The sequence below is a fragment of the Meriones unguiculatus genome, chromosome 6, assembly GCF_030254825.1.
Source record: "Meriones unguiculatus strain TT.TT164.6M chromosome 6, Bangor_MerUng_6.1, whole genome shotgun sequence".
Classification (NCBI taxonomy): domain Eukaryota; kingdom Metazoa; phylum Chordata; class Mammalia; order Rodentia; family Muridae; genus Meriones; species Meriones unguiculatus.
The window spans coordinates 6,052,338-6,070,332 of NC_083354.1; the positions used below are offsets into that span (position 1 = coordinate 6,052,338).

A 17,995-nucleotide genomic window follows, 5' to 3' on the forward strand; every position below is an offset into this window, starting at 1 on the left:
CCAAATTCCTGTAGTCTGAGCTATCTTCTTTAAAAAATAAAAATAAAAAAAGGGAAAGGTTCACTGGTGGTGAACCATCCCCATACTGAATGTCACAGGCACTGCCGAAACATATGAGGAAGTGGATGCTAACACCACTTGTGAGTCCACAAAGTGTCAGGATCAGTCACCAGGAAGACTAAAGGTCTGTTGCAGATCTCAAGCCAGTTAACGGAATAACCCTCAACAGTCAGAGGAAACCCAAAATTTTAAAGAGGGTTTTCCTGATCCCCGGCAACCAGCGCTATAAGATCATGGCCTGTGGGGCCAACACAGCCTGAAGCCAGCAGTGTTGTTCCAGACTATGAACCACCTTGGAGAGCTGGGGAGATGCTCACTGGGTTTTTGGTTTCCCAGCACCCACTTAAAAGGCCAGTGTGTACCTGTGCATCTCGGCACTGGAAAGCAGAGGCAAGAGGATCCCTGAAGCGAGCTGCTCAGCCAGTCTAGCCCGACAGTGAACTCCAGCTCAGTGAGAGGCAGTGACTCAAAATATGGGGATTGGTTGAGGAACACATCTAATATGGACTTTGCTCTCTCTCTCTCACACACACACACCCATACACACAATGTTAGTTTCTTAGTACTATTTTGATACTGACCTGTCAAAACTTACAGTAACAAAGTCTAAAGTTAGGAAGATGTAGGAGCACAAAAACTTCTGTATTTGGGAAGCAGACTGAAGCTTTAGAAAGGTAACAACACTTATAAAAATTTTCCTGTTTTATAAACTCAACACTTTCAAAAAACCTATTTTAAAGATCACTTCTTTTTCCTTTTTTTCTTTTTTATTATTATCATTTATTACAATTTATTCAATTTGTTTCCTGGCTGTGGCCCCCTCCCTCTTCTCCTCACATCCGACCCTCCCTCTCTGTGCCCCCCCCATGCCCCTCCCCTAGTCCACTGATAGGGGAGGTCCTCCTCCCCTTCTATCTGACCCTAGCCTATCAGGACTCATCAGGTGTGGTTGCATTGTCTTCCTCTGTGGCCTGGCAAGGCTGCATCCCCCCCAGGGGGAGGTGATCAGAGAGCCTGCCACTGAGTTCATGTCAGAGAAAGTCCCTGCTGCCCTTACTAGGGACCCCACATGGAGACTGAGTCTATGGGCTACATCTGAACCAGGATTTTAGGTCCTCTCCATGCATTGTCCTTGGTTGGGGTATCATTCTTTTCAGGGCCTCCAGGGCTCAGTTTTTATGGCTCTGTTGGTTTCCTTTTGGAGTTCTTGTCCCCTCCAGGTCTTTCTGTCTCTCCCTTCCTTCATAATATTCCCTGCACTACGCCCAAAGTTTGACTATGAGTCTCAGCATCTGCTTTGATACCTTGATCAGTAGAGTCTTTCAGTGGTAGGCTCCTTTACTGTTCCCTGTCTTCTCCTGCTTCCAATGTCCTAGGCATATATCCAAAATATGCTCAAGTACACAAGGACATTTGCTCAACCATGTTCATAGCAGCTCTATTCATAATATCCAGAAGCTGGAAACAACCAAGATGTCCCTCAACTGAGGAATGGATATAGAAATTGTGGTACATTTACACAACGGAATACTACTCAACTATTAAAAACAAGGAAATCATGAAATTCGCAGGCAAATGGTGGGAACTAGAAAAGATCATCCTGAGTGAGGTAACCCAGAAGCAGAAAGACACACATGGTATATACTCACTGATAAATGGATATTAGCCACATAATACAGGATAAACATACTGAAATCTGTCCTCCTGAAGAAGCTAAACCACAAGGAAGACCCTAGAGAAGATGCTAAATCCTCATTCAGAAGGACCTCTTTTTCTTTTTAAAAAAATATATATGTTGTTGTTACATTTATTTACTTGTGTGTTGGAGGTCAGAGGATAACGTGCAGGAGGAGTCAGTTCTCTCTTTCCATCATGTGAGCCCCAGGGATAGAACTCAGGTTATCAGGCTTGGCCGCAAGCACCTTTACCCACTGAACTATGTCACTGCCCCTCCTTTTTAGTTTTTTGAGATTGTCCTACTCTGAGGCTGGCCTCAAACTGGCAGCCATCTCCTGCCCCAGTGTCTGAGTGCTGGGGTTTCCAGGGTGAGGCACCACATCTAGCTTTTTTTCCCTAACAGCTGGTCCTTTGGAACGGAACTGTCTCCAATTAAATTGTACACATAACGACTGTATTCAATATGAACTCTAAATCTTTTACAGATACTGGGGGGGGAGGCATATTTTTTTCTTCAAAGGGAACACCCTGGACAGTGATTTCTATTTTTAAAACAGTCCTTTAGTGCTCAGAGAGATGTATACATTTTAAACCTTTATTAGAGAAATATCTGACCTAAAATATTCACAGAGAAAAATGTTAACTTTTAATAGCCAGACAGGTCACCATAGTTATACTCTTAATAAAAAGCTCCAGACACAAATGAGCCCAGAGTCTTGTGTTAGATTTTTATCTTACATTGCATTGAAGGGGATGAAACAGGAAGAGGCTCGGCTACAGAGCCTGAAATCTGTGTCATGGGGAGGTATTTGGTTGTGGCTCTGAAGAACTTAACCGGCCTCAGCCTTGGTGACCGATGGAAGGTGGACCTTGTGATATGCTCTAATTTCTAGTCTGTCGGGCAGGCCACTAAGAGTGAATTCATCAAGCCATTTAGGCAAGGGTCGGAGTCTCTGCTCTTGCTGTGGCGTTGTGAAAAACAGAAGTACAGAGATATCAGAAATAAAAACTTAAACCTGCCCTGGAGAGCTTTACTGGACTAGAGCCTGATGAGTCAGCTTTTCCTCCTCATCTGCCCGTCACTTGCATGAAAATAGTACCCAATACTGAAAGGACCAGTTTGAAATGGACAGAGCCACAGTCAGAACGAATGGTTATTGTTTCAGCCCCGTCTGACTTCTTTTTGGTGCTGATGGCATCAGTTTCAGTATTTGTTTGATTTAAATTCTTTTTTGCAGAAACCTGTGCCACCAAAACCCGAGCCTAAACCAAGAAAAACATCTGCTAAGGTAAGAGGCATTCCTCTCTTGCTTCCCTTGTCCTTCTAAACGGTGAATGAATTATAACTCCGTGCCTAAAAATCATCTGAGGAGAGATCCTGTTTAATGAGTCAGGCTAAAATGTACAGACCAGAAAGTCATCCTCACCACTGTGGGCTTTTCTTAAAAACACGCAGCACCATTGCTCACGTTAGCAGGAGCGTGTTTTCCATTCGGTTAGTGAGGTTCAGGAAGCACAGCTAGGTGCTCCGAACAGCCCTGTGTGAGAAGGGGCCTAGCAGCTGCCTTGGAACATGCAGTCAGTCAGTCACATGGGGGTCTGGTGGAGTTAGACCTGGCCCTGGATGCCACCACTGCCTCCAGCACCACGTGTCAGAGGAGGGCATCACATCTGGTAGATGGCCATTCCTGTGACTAACAATAAAAAGTATGATCGTTTACTCTAGCAAGTAGTGAACATTAGCCTGATACCCCGAGAAACCTTCTGGGCTTCACTTAGTCACCCTTAGCTCAGCCTGCTCTACTGAAATAGATACGGATATCCTGTTTAGCAGATGAGGAAAACCAAAGTGCATTGATGCTGATGAATTTAGCCACAGTGACTGTCCTGGACTGGACCCCTCAAAGCACCCTAACTGTCTGAGCGCAGCACTGTGGCACAGTCATAAGATTAGCAGCATTTCTTCATCTGGGCCTTTCTTTATATACCTTTCTGGTTGTGTAAGATTTGTGGCTCCACATGACTGTTCACGTTGGAGAGCGACAGTAAGAGCTGTGGCCCCTGGTAGACAGGTTTTTTTCCCTAGGCTTTTCCCCTTATACCAGGCCCTGTGGCTGCTCTCTCCACAGTAAAACCACTCGTCCTAGAAATGTCCCTGGAGTGATACCTGGGCCAGTTACAAATGTTCCCACAGAATAGAAGTGCTGGTGGGCTCTGCAAGCAGCCTGTTAAGAGTGTTACGGAGCTACAGTGTAGTTGAGGTGAAACAGCAAAGTTGGGTCCCCACTTTCCACAAAGGCCACCCGCGGTAGGCGTCCCTTCATCTGGGTGGGTTCCAGCAGGGTCTCCTTGAAGTTCGATACCATTGGTCTGCATCTAACACGTTCTGTTTCCCTGTGCTTTGATCCGTTAGAAAGAACCTGGAACAAAGATTAGCAGAGGGGCTAAGGGGAAGAAGGAAGAGAAGCAGGAAGCTGGAAAGGAAGGTACTGCACCATCTGCAAATGGTGACACTAAGGCGGAAGAGGTACTTTCCACGGCCACCTCCCACTGACCGAATGGTGTCTTAAAAAGAAATTGCTCAGTCCTTCGGCTCTCGACAGCTCGCTCCTAATGTCTCTCTTTATCGCCTGTAATGTTATTGCAGATCCACATCTCTCGTTCAACTGTTTATGTCTCAGCCTGCAGGAGCCCCCCACCCAGCACGCTGTCAGTAAAGGGGCAGATTGAAACAGTGAGAGTTAAGGGTACAGTAGACATTCCGCATGTTTGCAGTGGCTAGACTCAGGTAGTAGCGTGCTGTTTCTTAGTGTGCACCCTGGAGCCCACAGGTAAGGCTTCTGCGGTTGTTTGAATAGCAGAAAGCAATGAACGCCACAGCGGAAGTGTTGGCATAATGCATTCCTGCCTTGTCTGTTTTCCACCCAGAGTTGAAGTGTGTCTCGAAGTAGACCTGGAAGGAAAACAAGAGGCCAAATGCTCAAAAGTGTGTTTCTTGGTGGGCGGACTCTCCTCCGGTTGTTCTTGTTCTACTGGTAACTATATGTGGTTTTCTTTTCTTCTTTCCTTCACAGGCACAGAGAACTGAATCTATAGATAAGGAGGGAGAATGACTTCTCATGGAAAACTGGGGTTGATTTCACGTACCTCTTGGGACAACTTTTAAAAGCTATTTTTACCAAGTATTTTGTAAATGCTAATTTTTTAGGACTCCATTAGTTGGCATAAAATATATATGAAGATGGACATTTTATCCTCTTATGGTGATGTTTTTTGGAAATTTCCATCATCCTCAAGTAAAATAAATAGCAATTTAATATCAGAAGCTGCGTGTAAAATGGATTCAGCATTTTATGCCTTTGCTTTAAAATTTTAGTCCTGTGCATACTGTGGTGTTTTTACTGTGCATATTTGAATTTTTCATGCAATTTTTCTAGAGCAATAATCAGTGGTGCTTTTGTGCCTAAGTTTTATGTGATTTTAATGAAATATGGATAGTTGTAGCCACCTGCTGACTATTTGTGGTTTAAAATAAAGACGTTTTCTTGTCTGCAAAATACTTGTTTGTGTCTTTACTAAATTTAGAAAGTGGTTCATTTGATTAATGCAGACAATGTAAAAACCTATCCACAGTCGGTACCATGACGTTATCTCTAAGAAGTCAGACAGCACTGTCTCATAATTTTCTGGACTATTAACATTATTATCTTAATAAGACATGTATGGCCGCTAGGTTAGAAGAATTTCATCTACCTCGCTTTGTAACAGGTATGGCTGATATGGATGTCATATATAATAGACCTTAATATAATGCTGACATTTTAAAAGTCCTTAGAAACAAGATAGGGTTCTGCTAAACCATAACTTAAGTAAGTAAATAAATAAAAACAAGCTGGGTATGGTAGCCCTTGAGAGGGAGAAACAGGTGGATCTCTGTGAGCTTGAGGCCAACCTGCTCTACTTAGCTAGTCTCAGGCCACTCACTGCTGCAGAGTGAGACCTTGTCATAAATAAATAAATAGATAAATAAATAAATAGGATAAATCCGGGCTCATCTTTTAATGCCTCCCACTTTCAGAATAGCACCAGGCCAGATTTGTATGAAAGTGCTTTCACATTTGTGTGGACATCAGGGCTGTGAATGCCTGTGTCAGCCTGAGAGGAACAATGGCCAGGATGTTCTTAGGGTCCCTTTGTAGGTGAAGAAACGGGAGTGTGTGGCATCATGGAAGGGAAGAACCCAGGCTTGACTTCACTGATTTTGAAATAATGTCTTTCTGTCTGTGAGAGGGCGTAGCGGCGTCAGGAACAAAAGAGTGATTCTAAGTGTAGCTGACTGTTCATGGTCCCCAAATGGGAGCCCCTACCCCAAGAATGCGCAGGGTTCTGCTTGGATGGAAACATCTTGTAAGATGGACAGTCGTGGGCCACATTGCCCAGTGATGTGTGGACGGGGGCTGTTGGTCCTCAAGACCGTCCGTGCCCACAAAGCAAGGCCCCTCCTCCAGCATACATTTTGGGTCAGGAACCTAAGCTTGTGTCGCTGTCCTAAATCTGTCGTTGGTACCAACAGTCTGTTAGGGATAGTCTCGTATCTGGTATGCCTTGACTTACTGTTGTGAAGCGTGCCTTAATTAATGGGTTTGGGTTGTGCTGAGAGCTGCTTTCCCCTCAGGGAAAAACATCTGCTACCCCGTGGTATACTTCACAAAAAGTATGTTCAGCATTCTGTTAATGCAGAGCTGAGACACTTCACTGGCCAGGGTCCAATGCAGAACTGGACTAGAATGCCCATAAATTCACTTTTTAAGAAGTATAGGGTGATACAGAGGATTTAAAAAAAATATTAGGCACTACAATAATTCATGGAAAAGTGAATGTGTTATTCTTTCCTTGTTTCCATGTCGCAGAGGACATCACTGGGCATTTGTGATATTTATGTGTTGTTTATAAAAGTGGGACTCTTACTAGGCTTTAATTTATTTAGCTAGTAGAGTGTAATTGAAGAGAGATATCTCCGGCTCTGTTTCTAAGGTTGTAAGCATGTGTGTGTGCAATAATGCCCTAGACACAGAGTGTTTAAATCAAAGAAAATATACATTTGACGTTTTTGACTATTGCCAAAAAATGACACTAATTTCCACTGCTGCCAACAGCATATGAACGCCATCACTCTTAGCTTTGCCAGCCTCTCACGTTGTCCAATCTAGTAAATGAAAATTAACCCTCTACTGTTTTAATTTTAACTTTTTGATGCTTAATATCCATTCAACTCACTTGTGGAAATTTCACTTCTGTATTATCTGTTGGGATGTTGGTGTGTTCCACGTCATCACTCACCATAATCACCAATGGTATATGTCTGAGTGTGTGGGCATGCTCACCCACCCCCTCAGTCACAACTTCTGTGAACGCCATGGGGCTGACAGGTGCCAGATGAACTTCAGAGCCACAGATTGGTTCCCTAGCACCTGAAGACTCACGTATACTGTGCCACAGGAAGGACCCACTGGCTGAGGCCACATGCCATGTGTGAGAACACCTCCTCACTGCCCACTACTACCCCTTAGGCTAGTTGATACACTTTAGAAACGAGTTCTTCTCCTCCTCTTCCTCCTCCTCCTCCTGGATGCTTATGTGTCAATATGCTCGAAATGGCAGCAGCTCTGTAGATCTTTAATGACTGAGCCAAACAGTGCCCAGTGCAGTTGAGCAGTATTACATACACAATCGTGAGCAGCTCTTCCTGGAGGTTGCCCAGTGGACTCCAGTGGAGTTTACAGTGGCATTTGTAGGCACACAGCCCTGAAATTCCCAGTCACTTGTTCTGTGTTGAGGAGGCTCATATATGAGGATCTAACAATAGGTAAACACTCCGGACTGTGCAGTAACATTAAATAATAAGTTTGAAAAGATGTCAAATGATTTCTTTGGTTTCTAACTTTCCCTAGACTTTGCTCTCCTGCCTGCAGGTAGAAGTGCTCTTCTTTGGTTTGTTAACTGAACAGGCTTAGGGAAACTACCTCAGCTAAGCTACTCACATGCTAATGACTTTGAATGTTCCTCTCTTAAGCATGAATTCCAAACTTTTATTATTTTCTATTAGTTTATTGCGAACATTGACTTTTAAATCTCAGAATAATTATAGTGATTAAGATAATAGCCAGAATTTATTCAATGTCCTGTAATAAGCACTGCATATAAATTATTAATTTGGGAGATAATTTATGAATTCTTTAATATCATGTACTGTCCTTGGTTAAAAAAAAAAACCAGTTTTGCATCACTAAATGGAGGTTCTGGCTCACTCTAAGCTGCTTAGTGCATCTCCCTCCTCATGGGAGAAGAGGATGTTTCAAAAGTCCAGTTTAAAACGATCCTTCTATGTCAAATTTTCTGACCTTTGGGGTAAGATATCTTGGGGATGAAACCAAAAGCACAAGAAATCAAATAAAAGATAATTTGGATGACATCTACATTTAAAACTTTTAGAGTAATGAATACAACCCACAAAATGTGAGGGAAACATTTCAAATTATCTGTCTCATATGATTCTGGGTTCCAAGATACACAGTAATCTTAGATTCCAAGATACATTAAAGCAAACAAACAAAAATCTCTTTTGTGGAAATCCTAACAGGCTTCACCTGAAAGGCACTGTTCTGCAACAGGAAGGCAATGAGCTCTCAGCCATGCTGCCTAGTTCAGTCTTACTGCCTATGTGTCAATGAACGCTTCAGTCATTCCTTCCCTCTCTTAGTGTTTCCATCGATAAAGGGGAATAAAAACATTTTTCTCTGAAGGACATTATAAGTCAGTGATTGGGCAATATTGGTACTGCTAATTGAAATGAGAAGTGAGACATAGGTTCCTGGATGGTAGGAAGGCAGAATTTGTCCCGTTTTTTTCCTGTGTCTCCTGAGCTTGACACATTGCCGAGTAAATAAATGCTAAACTGAATGTTGTCGTCAATGGACAGGGAGGAGACATGCTTGTAACCACTGATGTATTCATCTCATTTAGTTTCTGTTTATATAAAGACTTTTAAAACACCAGTACCACAATCTTAAGGACATATTTCTGTTGGTTGTGGCCCTATCCTTGTGATAATATTTAGCCTGTGTACTTAGATCTAACCCCCTCTTTTTTCAATAAATATATACTGTGATTTGTGATACCTTTCACTTTAGGTCATAAAATACTAACCAGTGAACAGAGAATATTCCCTTAGAGATTCTATACCTGGACCTAGATTAATGGGCCTCGTGAGTTCCTGGAAGCCTGGCCATAAACTTGGAAGGTGGGGAGAATGCCTGAGGTCATCTGCCCCCTCTCTGATGTGCCTTAAATCCCCCTCCCTTAAAATAGGGCTAAACAAGAGCTTCCCAGATGGACAAAAGGAGTTGTCACCCAAGAGCCAGCTGTGCTCATGCATCACTAAAATACCACTGGAAAGGTAGAAGCAGGAGGATTAGGCATTCAAGGTCACCTAGATGGCATGCAATCCTGTCTTGTGAATGCATACACAGACACAGACACACACACAGAGCTATCACCAGAACAACTATGAAGGTTACAAAGTACTTCAAAATATATATTTATTTCAATTTTGGCATTTTAAAAGATTTATTTTTATTTGTGTGTGCGTGTCTTTGTGTGTACACATGTGTACAGGTGCCCACGCAGGCCAGGAGAGAGCATCAGATCCGCTAGAGCTAGAGTTACAAGCACTCATGAGGCACCCAGTGTGGGTGCTAGCAACTGTACCTGGGTCTTCTGTAAGAGCAGCATGAGCACTTAGTCCTGCGTCATCTCTCCAGGATCACAAAGTACTTTTTAACTGCTGAGTCACTTCCAGTTATTAGTCCCAGTTCTGTTAGGATGAAGGCATATAATTTAAGTCAGTTATGCTTTCTTAAGCATCTGAAAACGTTATGATCCTATCTGAAACACTGCCACTCAGCCATCCTCAGAGATTATGCTAGTACACACAGGTCTCTTTTTAAATATGCTGTGTTTAAATTAGCCTTTCAAATTCAGATGTTTGAGAAATAAGAGGTTTTCGAAAACAATCCAGCCCAGGTTGAACACCAGAAATGCCTTGCTTATTTTGAGCCCAGAAAAACTGGCTTCAAGCGCCTATACCCACACTTTCCTCCAGCCCCGCCCCCTCCAACATTGTATACTCTCTTCTGTGGGTTAATCCCAAACTCCAGCTAAGATATATTTTCCTGGGCAGAGCCCTCCAGAATTATATCAGAGTCTTTCATATTGTTAATATAAATACGTGTAAGTATCAGGCGTTTTGCAGGACACCAGGGATGCGTACACTAGTGAGGTTATTCTCCTGCACTTATGGGGCTTAGCTTCTCGTGGAGAAGCCAACATTCGTTACACAGTAGCACAAATAGGGCGCTTTTGCAGTAGCCATTACAGTATCCTAACATCTTCCACACTAAACTCTCATTCCTCTAATGGATTTTATTTCCAGGACTATATATATCTCAGAGTCCTAACAGAAATCAGCCATAAACAAACTCACAGAAACTAAGGAAGTTAACTTTCTGAATAACACTTTAAAAGTATTATTCATCCGGTTGCCATAAAGTACCTGCCAAAAAAAAAAAATGACAATTTGGGTTTGGCATGATAGAGGTTTAGTTGCATTTCCAAGAGATAATTAGCCCTATTTCTCACGGTTTGTCCACTGATGTCTTTTGGACTAGAAGGTTACAGTCTGCCACACAAATGACTGTGAATTTGAACGGTCCAACAGGTAAAATAGGGATTTTTGGTGAGTGAAAAGTAGGAGGAAGGTGGCTTTATGTACAGAAATCACAGAGCTAGGACTGACCTTGGAGGTGATGAAATTTATTTTTGTTTCTAGAGCTAAATCTCCTTTGGACTCCAAAATAATCATTTCCTTTTTCTGAGACATTTGTGAGTTCCTCTAGAGTAGGAGCTAAGTCAGAATAAGGTGATTTTAAAACAGTCTTTCTATGGTGATGGTGGTGGTGGTGATAATGAGATTAACAGTAAAAAATAAATTGCTCTTTCAGTTTATTGGAATTTAATGTGAGAAACTGGAAATGAGTGATAACCTTAAAAACTGGTTTACTCTTTGGACTTATTAACACATGACTATAATCCTATATTCAGAACACAAAGGCAGGAAAATCATAAAACAATAGCACCCAGGAACTTAGACCCTGTCCCAAAAGAAAATCACATGTTAAGTCCTACGTTCGATCCCCATTGCAGAAAAACAAACAAACAAAAAATCAAAATAGTTTGACCATCAGTCAATAAAGCCACATCTAGCTTGAGTCCTATGCTCTAGAGAAACCACAACTCTAAGAGACATAATTCTGTGGCTTTGCTCTTAGGAGATTAGACGAGTCCTTGGTCATTGACCTTCTTGGGACGTTTTTTATAGTAAAGCTTAATATTAACTCACTAAAACTGAGATGGTACAAAATCCCATCAATCAAGTGCCTAAAGTGGGCCCTGCAGGGGACAACAGCAAACCTTAATCATTTCCATCAATCATGATGAGTTACTTTTCCTCTTGAGTCTCCTTCTCACATTCCTGTGGACTGGCCAGAAGCAACAGAGCCAAGGATTACAGGCTGAAATCTCAGAAACTGTGAGTCAAAATCTTACCTTCCTGTAGATGCTGAAGTCAGATATATTGTCACGACAATGAGATAAGTAATTGCAGACTCTATGACTCACCCTCTTGGCCATCACCTCACCCTTGAGGTGGTCCCTGAAGCTCATTGTCTGAATCCAAACTGCATACATGTTGAAAACTATTGAGCCGGGGGACCACAAAAGGCTCAGGGTGGCAGAGATGCTCCCCCCAACAACAAGAGTGCACAATTTGATCTGAAAGACACAGAACTACCATGACTGCCATGGGACTGGGGGTGCTGATGTTGGGAAGCAGTGGAAATGGAGATTGACAGTATTTGTCACCATACAGGCACACATGAAAACTCAGAAACTGTTACCAAAGTGTGTGTGTGTGTGTGTGTGTGTGTGTGTGTGTGCTGATTAAGAATGTGAGGAGTACACAGTCCTAGACAACACACCAGTGGTTGGGCTTGATTGAACAAGAAAGAAGAATTTCAGTTTTCTTCTACATGAGAGAAGAAGAAGAACACGGTTTCTGAGAAAAGGAGTCTAGCAACTCACCAGGTCCCTCAAATAGCTCACCCTTTTTCTTCATTTAGCGTGTAGGCTATCCAGACCATTGCATGTTAGCAGATTAGTGTTAGCTGCCCAATTAAGGACATCATGATTATTAACATGAGATGCAAACCAGAGGTTTCCAAAGGATTAGTGGTCCCTTTTATTTATTTTCAAATAGTTTAGTGAAGGCACACACACACATATACATGAACAAGTTTGGCATGATGTTGTTGCACCTAGTGGTAGGTGTATAGGTATTTCTTGTACTATTTTCTGTGTACATATACATTTTCATAAGAAAAATGAAGCATAACATAGGAAAAAATGTTATGCTTTGATCTAACAGAAGGAAGAGGACAATATTCATAGTCATAAAGAGTAACAGAGTGCTTACTCTGCACCAACTCTGTGCTAATGATTTTGGCCTGACTCAGGTTAGGGATGTGGCTTGGTTGATAAAGTGCTTGTCTAGCCTGAGTGAAGCCATGGGTTTGATGCTCAGCCCTGCAGTGTATGGTGGTACACACCTATAATCCTAGCACTCAAGAAGTAGAGGCAGGAGGATTACAAGTTCAGAGACCTTCTTCTTGGACATATAGGGAATTTGAAGTCTGGCTTTATGTGAGACCTATGAAGAGAAGGAGGAGGTAGACGAAGGAGGAGGAGAAAGAGAGGGTGAAGGGAATAAATTTGGCTCCAATTGTCTAGTCTTGCTGTCTAGTCTTGGTCTAAATCTGACAGTTTGTGCTAATATAGTTACACATGGGCAGCCCCTGAGGTCACAGAGTATCAGCTTAGCCTCAGGGATGAGGAGACTTTGAATCAACGAAGCCTGTGTGCCTGAATTTAAAAAAAGAAAAAAGTGAACACTGACGCTCAGATGCAATTCCACACCCCACACGTTACCACACACTGATATTCCCAAAGGAGAGAACAGGAGAAGCTTCAGGATTGGAAGCCTCCTCAGTTCTGCCCTGTGTCTCAACCTTTAGTAAGTTCTTTTTGTAGTGACATCATTTCACACAACAAGCAGTGGCCATGAATGAAACGGAATAGCTTTAGCTGAGTTTTGTGTCTCTTGCAGCAAATTTTCGAAGTCTGGGGTGGTTTGGAAGACCTTTAGCTTGCAGTAGCTGTCAAAGATTGCTCTTAAAGGACAGTCTTGGGGACTGTGCCTTCCAGCCCTTGCAGTTTGGCGAACCCCAGATAGAGGTGTTCTCTTTGATGCCTTTGTGTGAATAATGAATGTGTATAACATGAGCACTAGTGGTCATGATAAATCTTACTGTTTTAGCTGCATCACAGATCTGAAGAGACCTGGAAACAGAACTAAATGTATTGTCTGATATAATTCAGTGAAGAAAAAAAAAATGGTGGATCTAGAATTTAAACTCTGACAGGCTCCTGCAGAACCTGTGTAGTTGATAAGAAAAGAAATACAGTTTGGAAATACAAATGAAAAGAATTCCTTGGTAGGCAGATCCAGAGAGTGTTGGAGGTTCGTCCCTGTCTCTTTTGCCCTCTGACTAGCGTTCTGTGTAATAATGCACTTTCAGAATGAGGCACTGAGCACAGCCATACCTTGTTCTCTGGAAAAGAGACTCAGTGGTATTAGCAGCACACACATTGTTTTCCAAGACCATTAAGTGGACTGATTAATTTTACAAAGAATCCTAAGAGCTCGAAAAGAATGGGCCTCTTCATTAACTCTTCCCTTACCCCAGTAGCCAGACCTCCACATTGTCTGAACATGCCAGTTCATAGCAAGCTTGCTGAAAAATGCCAGTGGCCTGGGAAAATGCTTAAAAAAGGGTGAGCAGCTCTGCCCCTCTCTCCACTAATTGATAGTTGACAATAGTCCAAATCTAAATGGCATGGGCTTCAGGTTTTCAAAACAGTGTGGTAAAATTGTCATGCCTGAAAGAAATTATATGAGGTAAGACCCATCCAATTATCACAGCTTCTGCTTTCTTCCCTTTGTGAAATCCTAAGTGCTTCAGCCCGAGAGTTCTCAATTTAACAGACAGCAGGTTTTCCAAGACTTTGCAAGCAGTTTGATGATCTTTTAAACTGACGAGCTGAATCTGGATTGCGTAATAATATGACCAAATCCACACAAAAGCCTCCGGGCGGAGGGCACCACACAGGAGCAAGCTGGGCATGTGAATGGCCCCATGCAGTAGCCACCAGGGCGGGGCATTGGTGTGTTAACAAGACCGCCACTCTGGTTGAGGGGGCCACCCTTCTCTTGCCATGACCAAAACCCTGGAGGTAAGCAATTCACTAGAGGGAAGAAGTTTGCCTATGCCATCAGCACATGAAAAGACCCCGAGCCCCAGGTGCCACTTTATTCTGCTAAACTGAACCTAATGATTAAATAAATTCCCAAACACTTCTCGTCCGCGCCCTTCCTGGAGGAGCCTTAAGTAACCCATGTCTCACCTACAGAAACAACATCAAGGCACAGCTCCAAACTCTTCTTTGAGATGTTCTTTGCTCTGATCCCCATCAGGGGCGTTTTTGTTTTTGTTTTTGTTTTTGTTTTTTTCTGATCATTAAAGAACTTGGTTGTAAAGCGCAATTACATGATGTCCCAAAAACCTGTTGTGAGGGGAAAAAAAATGAAACTACGAATTAAAAAAAAAAAAAAAAAAAAAAAAAACAATGAAGGAAAACAGCTAACAATGCCTCCATAATTCTCTGTCTGTGAAATTAGAATAATTAAACTGTACACGATCCGTGTAGAGGGAGTAAAGTCAGTCCGTCACCACCAAACCTGTTGTGTCTGCCCCACGAGTGAGTGCCTTGAGGCCGCTCTGGAAGCAAAACGGGTGAAACATGCTTCCCGCAAGCCCCAGCTAAGAGCCATAACCCTCGGCTTATTTTCATTCTGAGTTTCTGATTTCTGCATACTTTGAAGTTTGCCTCAAGGGAAAAAGTTGAACTGGGACTCTGTGACTAGAATCTTTGGCCTGGAAGCCTGGCGCCTTCAGCTGCTTCCCATGCCAAGCTTTTGAGATTCCATTCCCATTCCAAATGCTGACAGGAGCTTCCTTGCAAGTTCCCCTGAAAGAAATGAATGAGACAAAAGTCCAACAGATTTCTGCCTTTATTGTCGCCTAACTAGCCTAATTAGCAGTGAAATTAGCGGCGCTGAGGGCAGAAGGGGGCGTGCACAGAGCCCTGGACTCGGAGGTGAAGGCACGCAGGGCCCCAAAGCTCACGCACCAGGCAAGATGGATCATCCAGCCACTTCAACAGCCACAGGAAGAGACTGTCGTCCTCCGCCTAGCTCCACAGGAAATGTGGAGTTCTTGAACTTTGAGACAGGCAAAATTATATTTCCTCCCAACGATGCCAACACTAGTGGGCAAAGGGATGTTACATCACGGACACCTTTGGATCCAAAGGAAGGAAAGCTTTAAGGTGGTTTTGAGTAACTCTTTTCCAACACCAAAGAGAGGTTAGAAAAAAAAATGATTGAAAACTGCAAATGGCATTAAATAATGCAGGAGAAATCCAGATGAACCCAAGGACTCGCCAGATCGTCCGAAAGAGGTGTCAGCCTTATCAGGGCTAATCTCTAACCGAGCAAATGTTTGTTTACCTTTTCTTTACAGTCCAGGGATACAACTCATGGATATACACTGGCTTTCATGCAAAATTTCAAAACCTTAGCACTCTGTGTCAAATGTAAATGGACAATAGGAGAAAATAGTGCATAATAACCTATGTACATACATGTTTATGTATGGCTTTGCTAGAAAGACACTGGAGCAGGTGATGCACAGAATAGATTTGGATTTTAAAAAAAAGAATAGTCTACACATCATGGATATACTTCCATTCTATCTGAAGCTCTGAAGTAGCAGTGCAAGTGGCCGCTGATGTACCGGAAACCGAAACAGGACAAACAGCAGAGCTGGTGGCAGTGTGATTTTTTTTTCAGAAAGGGTGTATCAAGCATGTTAAAGTTCCAAACTAAACAGAATTTAAAACCAAAAAAAAAAAAAAATCAGAATATTCAATAAGTGGATCTTTTTTTAAAGTCAGGCTCTAGACTTAGATACTATAAATGGGATATATTTTTAAATCTACATGAATGTGCAGTGGGACATGAAGTCATGGGAACTGCGGGGCATTCACACATTTGCGTAGGAAGGTTTGCACATGGCTGGGTGGGATGCCTGGTGTGTTCCTCGGAAATGCCAGTCCCTCATCCCAGAATCTCCCTCATTCACTTCTAGGCGGCATCACTGTGACAGCCAGCAATGACTTCTCAGAAAATCTTAACAGCCTTTGAAGACAGGAGACTCCGCTCAGAATTAGCACTCTAGAGTTCCGGTTTCCCTCCCATCCCAAACTCAGAGAGGAATTTCAAGTCAGGCTTAAGATACAGAATCTGCGTCTAACGTGGGATATGATACAACAGTGGACTCAAGGTAAAAAAAAAAATCATCTTTTTCTGCACTTCATTTGCTTTTGACTGAATTTTACTTGTTTTAAAGTAAAAATTTTAAACTGCACACGGAACAGGCGTGCATAGGCGTATACCATGTGCGCGCACACTAAAATGAATAAAATTGTTTAAAAGAAATGAGCTTTGTGTGGCAATGTGTTAAGCAAGAAGGAGTGGGACTTCGAAGCAAGCTAATGGTGTTGAAGGGCGTTCGTGAACAAAGGGAAATGCAGTGTTACTGAGAAATTATGGAGGAGAAAAGAGGAGATGGGTTGGAGGGAGGGAGCAATTCTTGCAGGGGCGTCTGAGAAGCATTGCCAATGAGCACACAGCAGATGCTGTGGCATGTGACGCACAGGCCAGTTCACATGAATGCTACCAGAAGGTTTTTGGAACTACTAGTCACATACTTGCTTTGTTTTCTAACCTGAGAGTGAGGGACTCTCATGGACTGTCATGAAAAACCATAATGGTAAATAAAAAAAATAGGCACAAACATATAATGTGCAGTTATAACCACAAAAATAAACTAGCCAATAACTACGAAGAGACAACCTGTTTCTGAAACCAAGGAATAAATTCTTGGTCTTATTGTTTGCCACACAACAACCCGCTGGGTTGTATGGGCCGAAACCAGAAACCAGTCTCTTCCCGGTGTTTTCTTCTCATGAAGGGAACAGATTTGATACTGCGGTTGAATTAAAAGTTACTGAGAGGCAAATGTTTCTTTGCCCTCAGACAACAGGTTCCTACTTATAGGAAACCTTAAGGTATAGACACATAAGAAGAAAAGCTTGAGCAACTACATTTGAAAAAGTGCAGTAGGATGCCAGCATCTGATACGTTAAAGATCAACTGTATTCCGATATCTAGCAATGTACACTCTAAAACGTTCTAAAACTGTAATTTGGTAGGAATACAACTTGGCAATTTTACCCACCAAATGGCTGAGTTTTACAACTGAAAAATAATATATGTATGTATGTTGTGTTATTGCGCTGTGAACATTGTTTCTCTGTGAAGGCTTTTTTAATGTGTATATGCATGTTCATGTTCGCATGAATGCCTGTGTGGGCCAGGAGAGGGTGTTGGATCCCCTGCAGCTGGGATCAGAGGCAATTGTGAGCTGCCTGGCAGAGGTGCTGAGAACTGAACACAGGTCTTCTTCAAGAGCAGTGTGTGCTCCCTTGCCAGACCAGCCGTACCTCCAGGCCCTCACAAAGTTGTTGTTTTAAGTAAAACGATGAACATCCTTTCCACCCAAGAAGGATTTTGCTCGACAGATATGCCATGTCTGTGTTGCAGTCTCTGGTGTCAAACACTTTGACCTTAATAATTTTCAGGAAGAGATCACTCAGCTCGGGTATTTCCAGACCTTTTGCAGACAGACATTTGCAGTCAAATGTCCTATTGGTAAACCTACCCCCAGCCTCCCACCCCACCCCACCCCACTCCCAGAATTTTGACAATCACATTTAACTATTGTTTAACTGGCAAAGCATCAATCCCAGAGGAGCTGGCTTTCATCCAAACAGGGGAAGTAAGAGGTACTGGAGCACCGTGGGCAGTTAGGAGCAGGCAGGGTCTTTATTCCCTGAACTAGGG

General features: G+C 42.7%; 1 protein-coding gene across 7 annotated transcripts in view; it reads left to right on the forward strand.

The window, feature by feature from the left end:
• Hmgn3 (high mobility group nucleosomal binding domain 3) overlaps window positions 1-5,296 on the forward strand; it is a 37,447-nt gene extending 32,151 nt beyond the window's left edge. For 2 of the 7 annotated variants that reach the window (XM_021657171.2, XM_060384686.1), the window contains exons 4-6: window positions 2,976-3,026; window positions 4,151-4,264; window positions 4,812-5,296. In XM_021657171.2, the coding sequence (XP_021512846.1) occupies window positions 2,976-3,026; window positions 4,151-4,264; window positions 4,812-4,850 (204 nt within the window). In that variant the 3' untranslated portion in view covers window positions 4,851-5,296. Of the gene's footprint in view, window positions 1-2,975; window positions 3,027-4,150; window positions 4,265-4,384; window positions 4,569-4,665; window positions 4,724-4,811 lie in introns of all 7 variants that reach the window. The other 5 variants (XM_060384689.1, XM_060384685.1, XM_060384687.1 and 2 more) reach the window with 5 other exon arrangements.
• The last annotated feature ends 12,699 nt before the right edge of the window (window positions 5,297-17,995 follow it).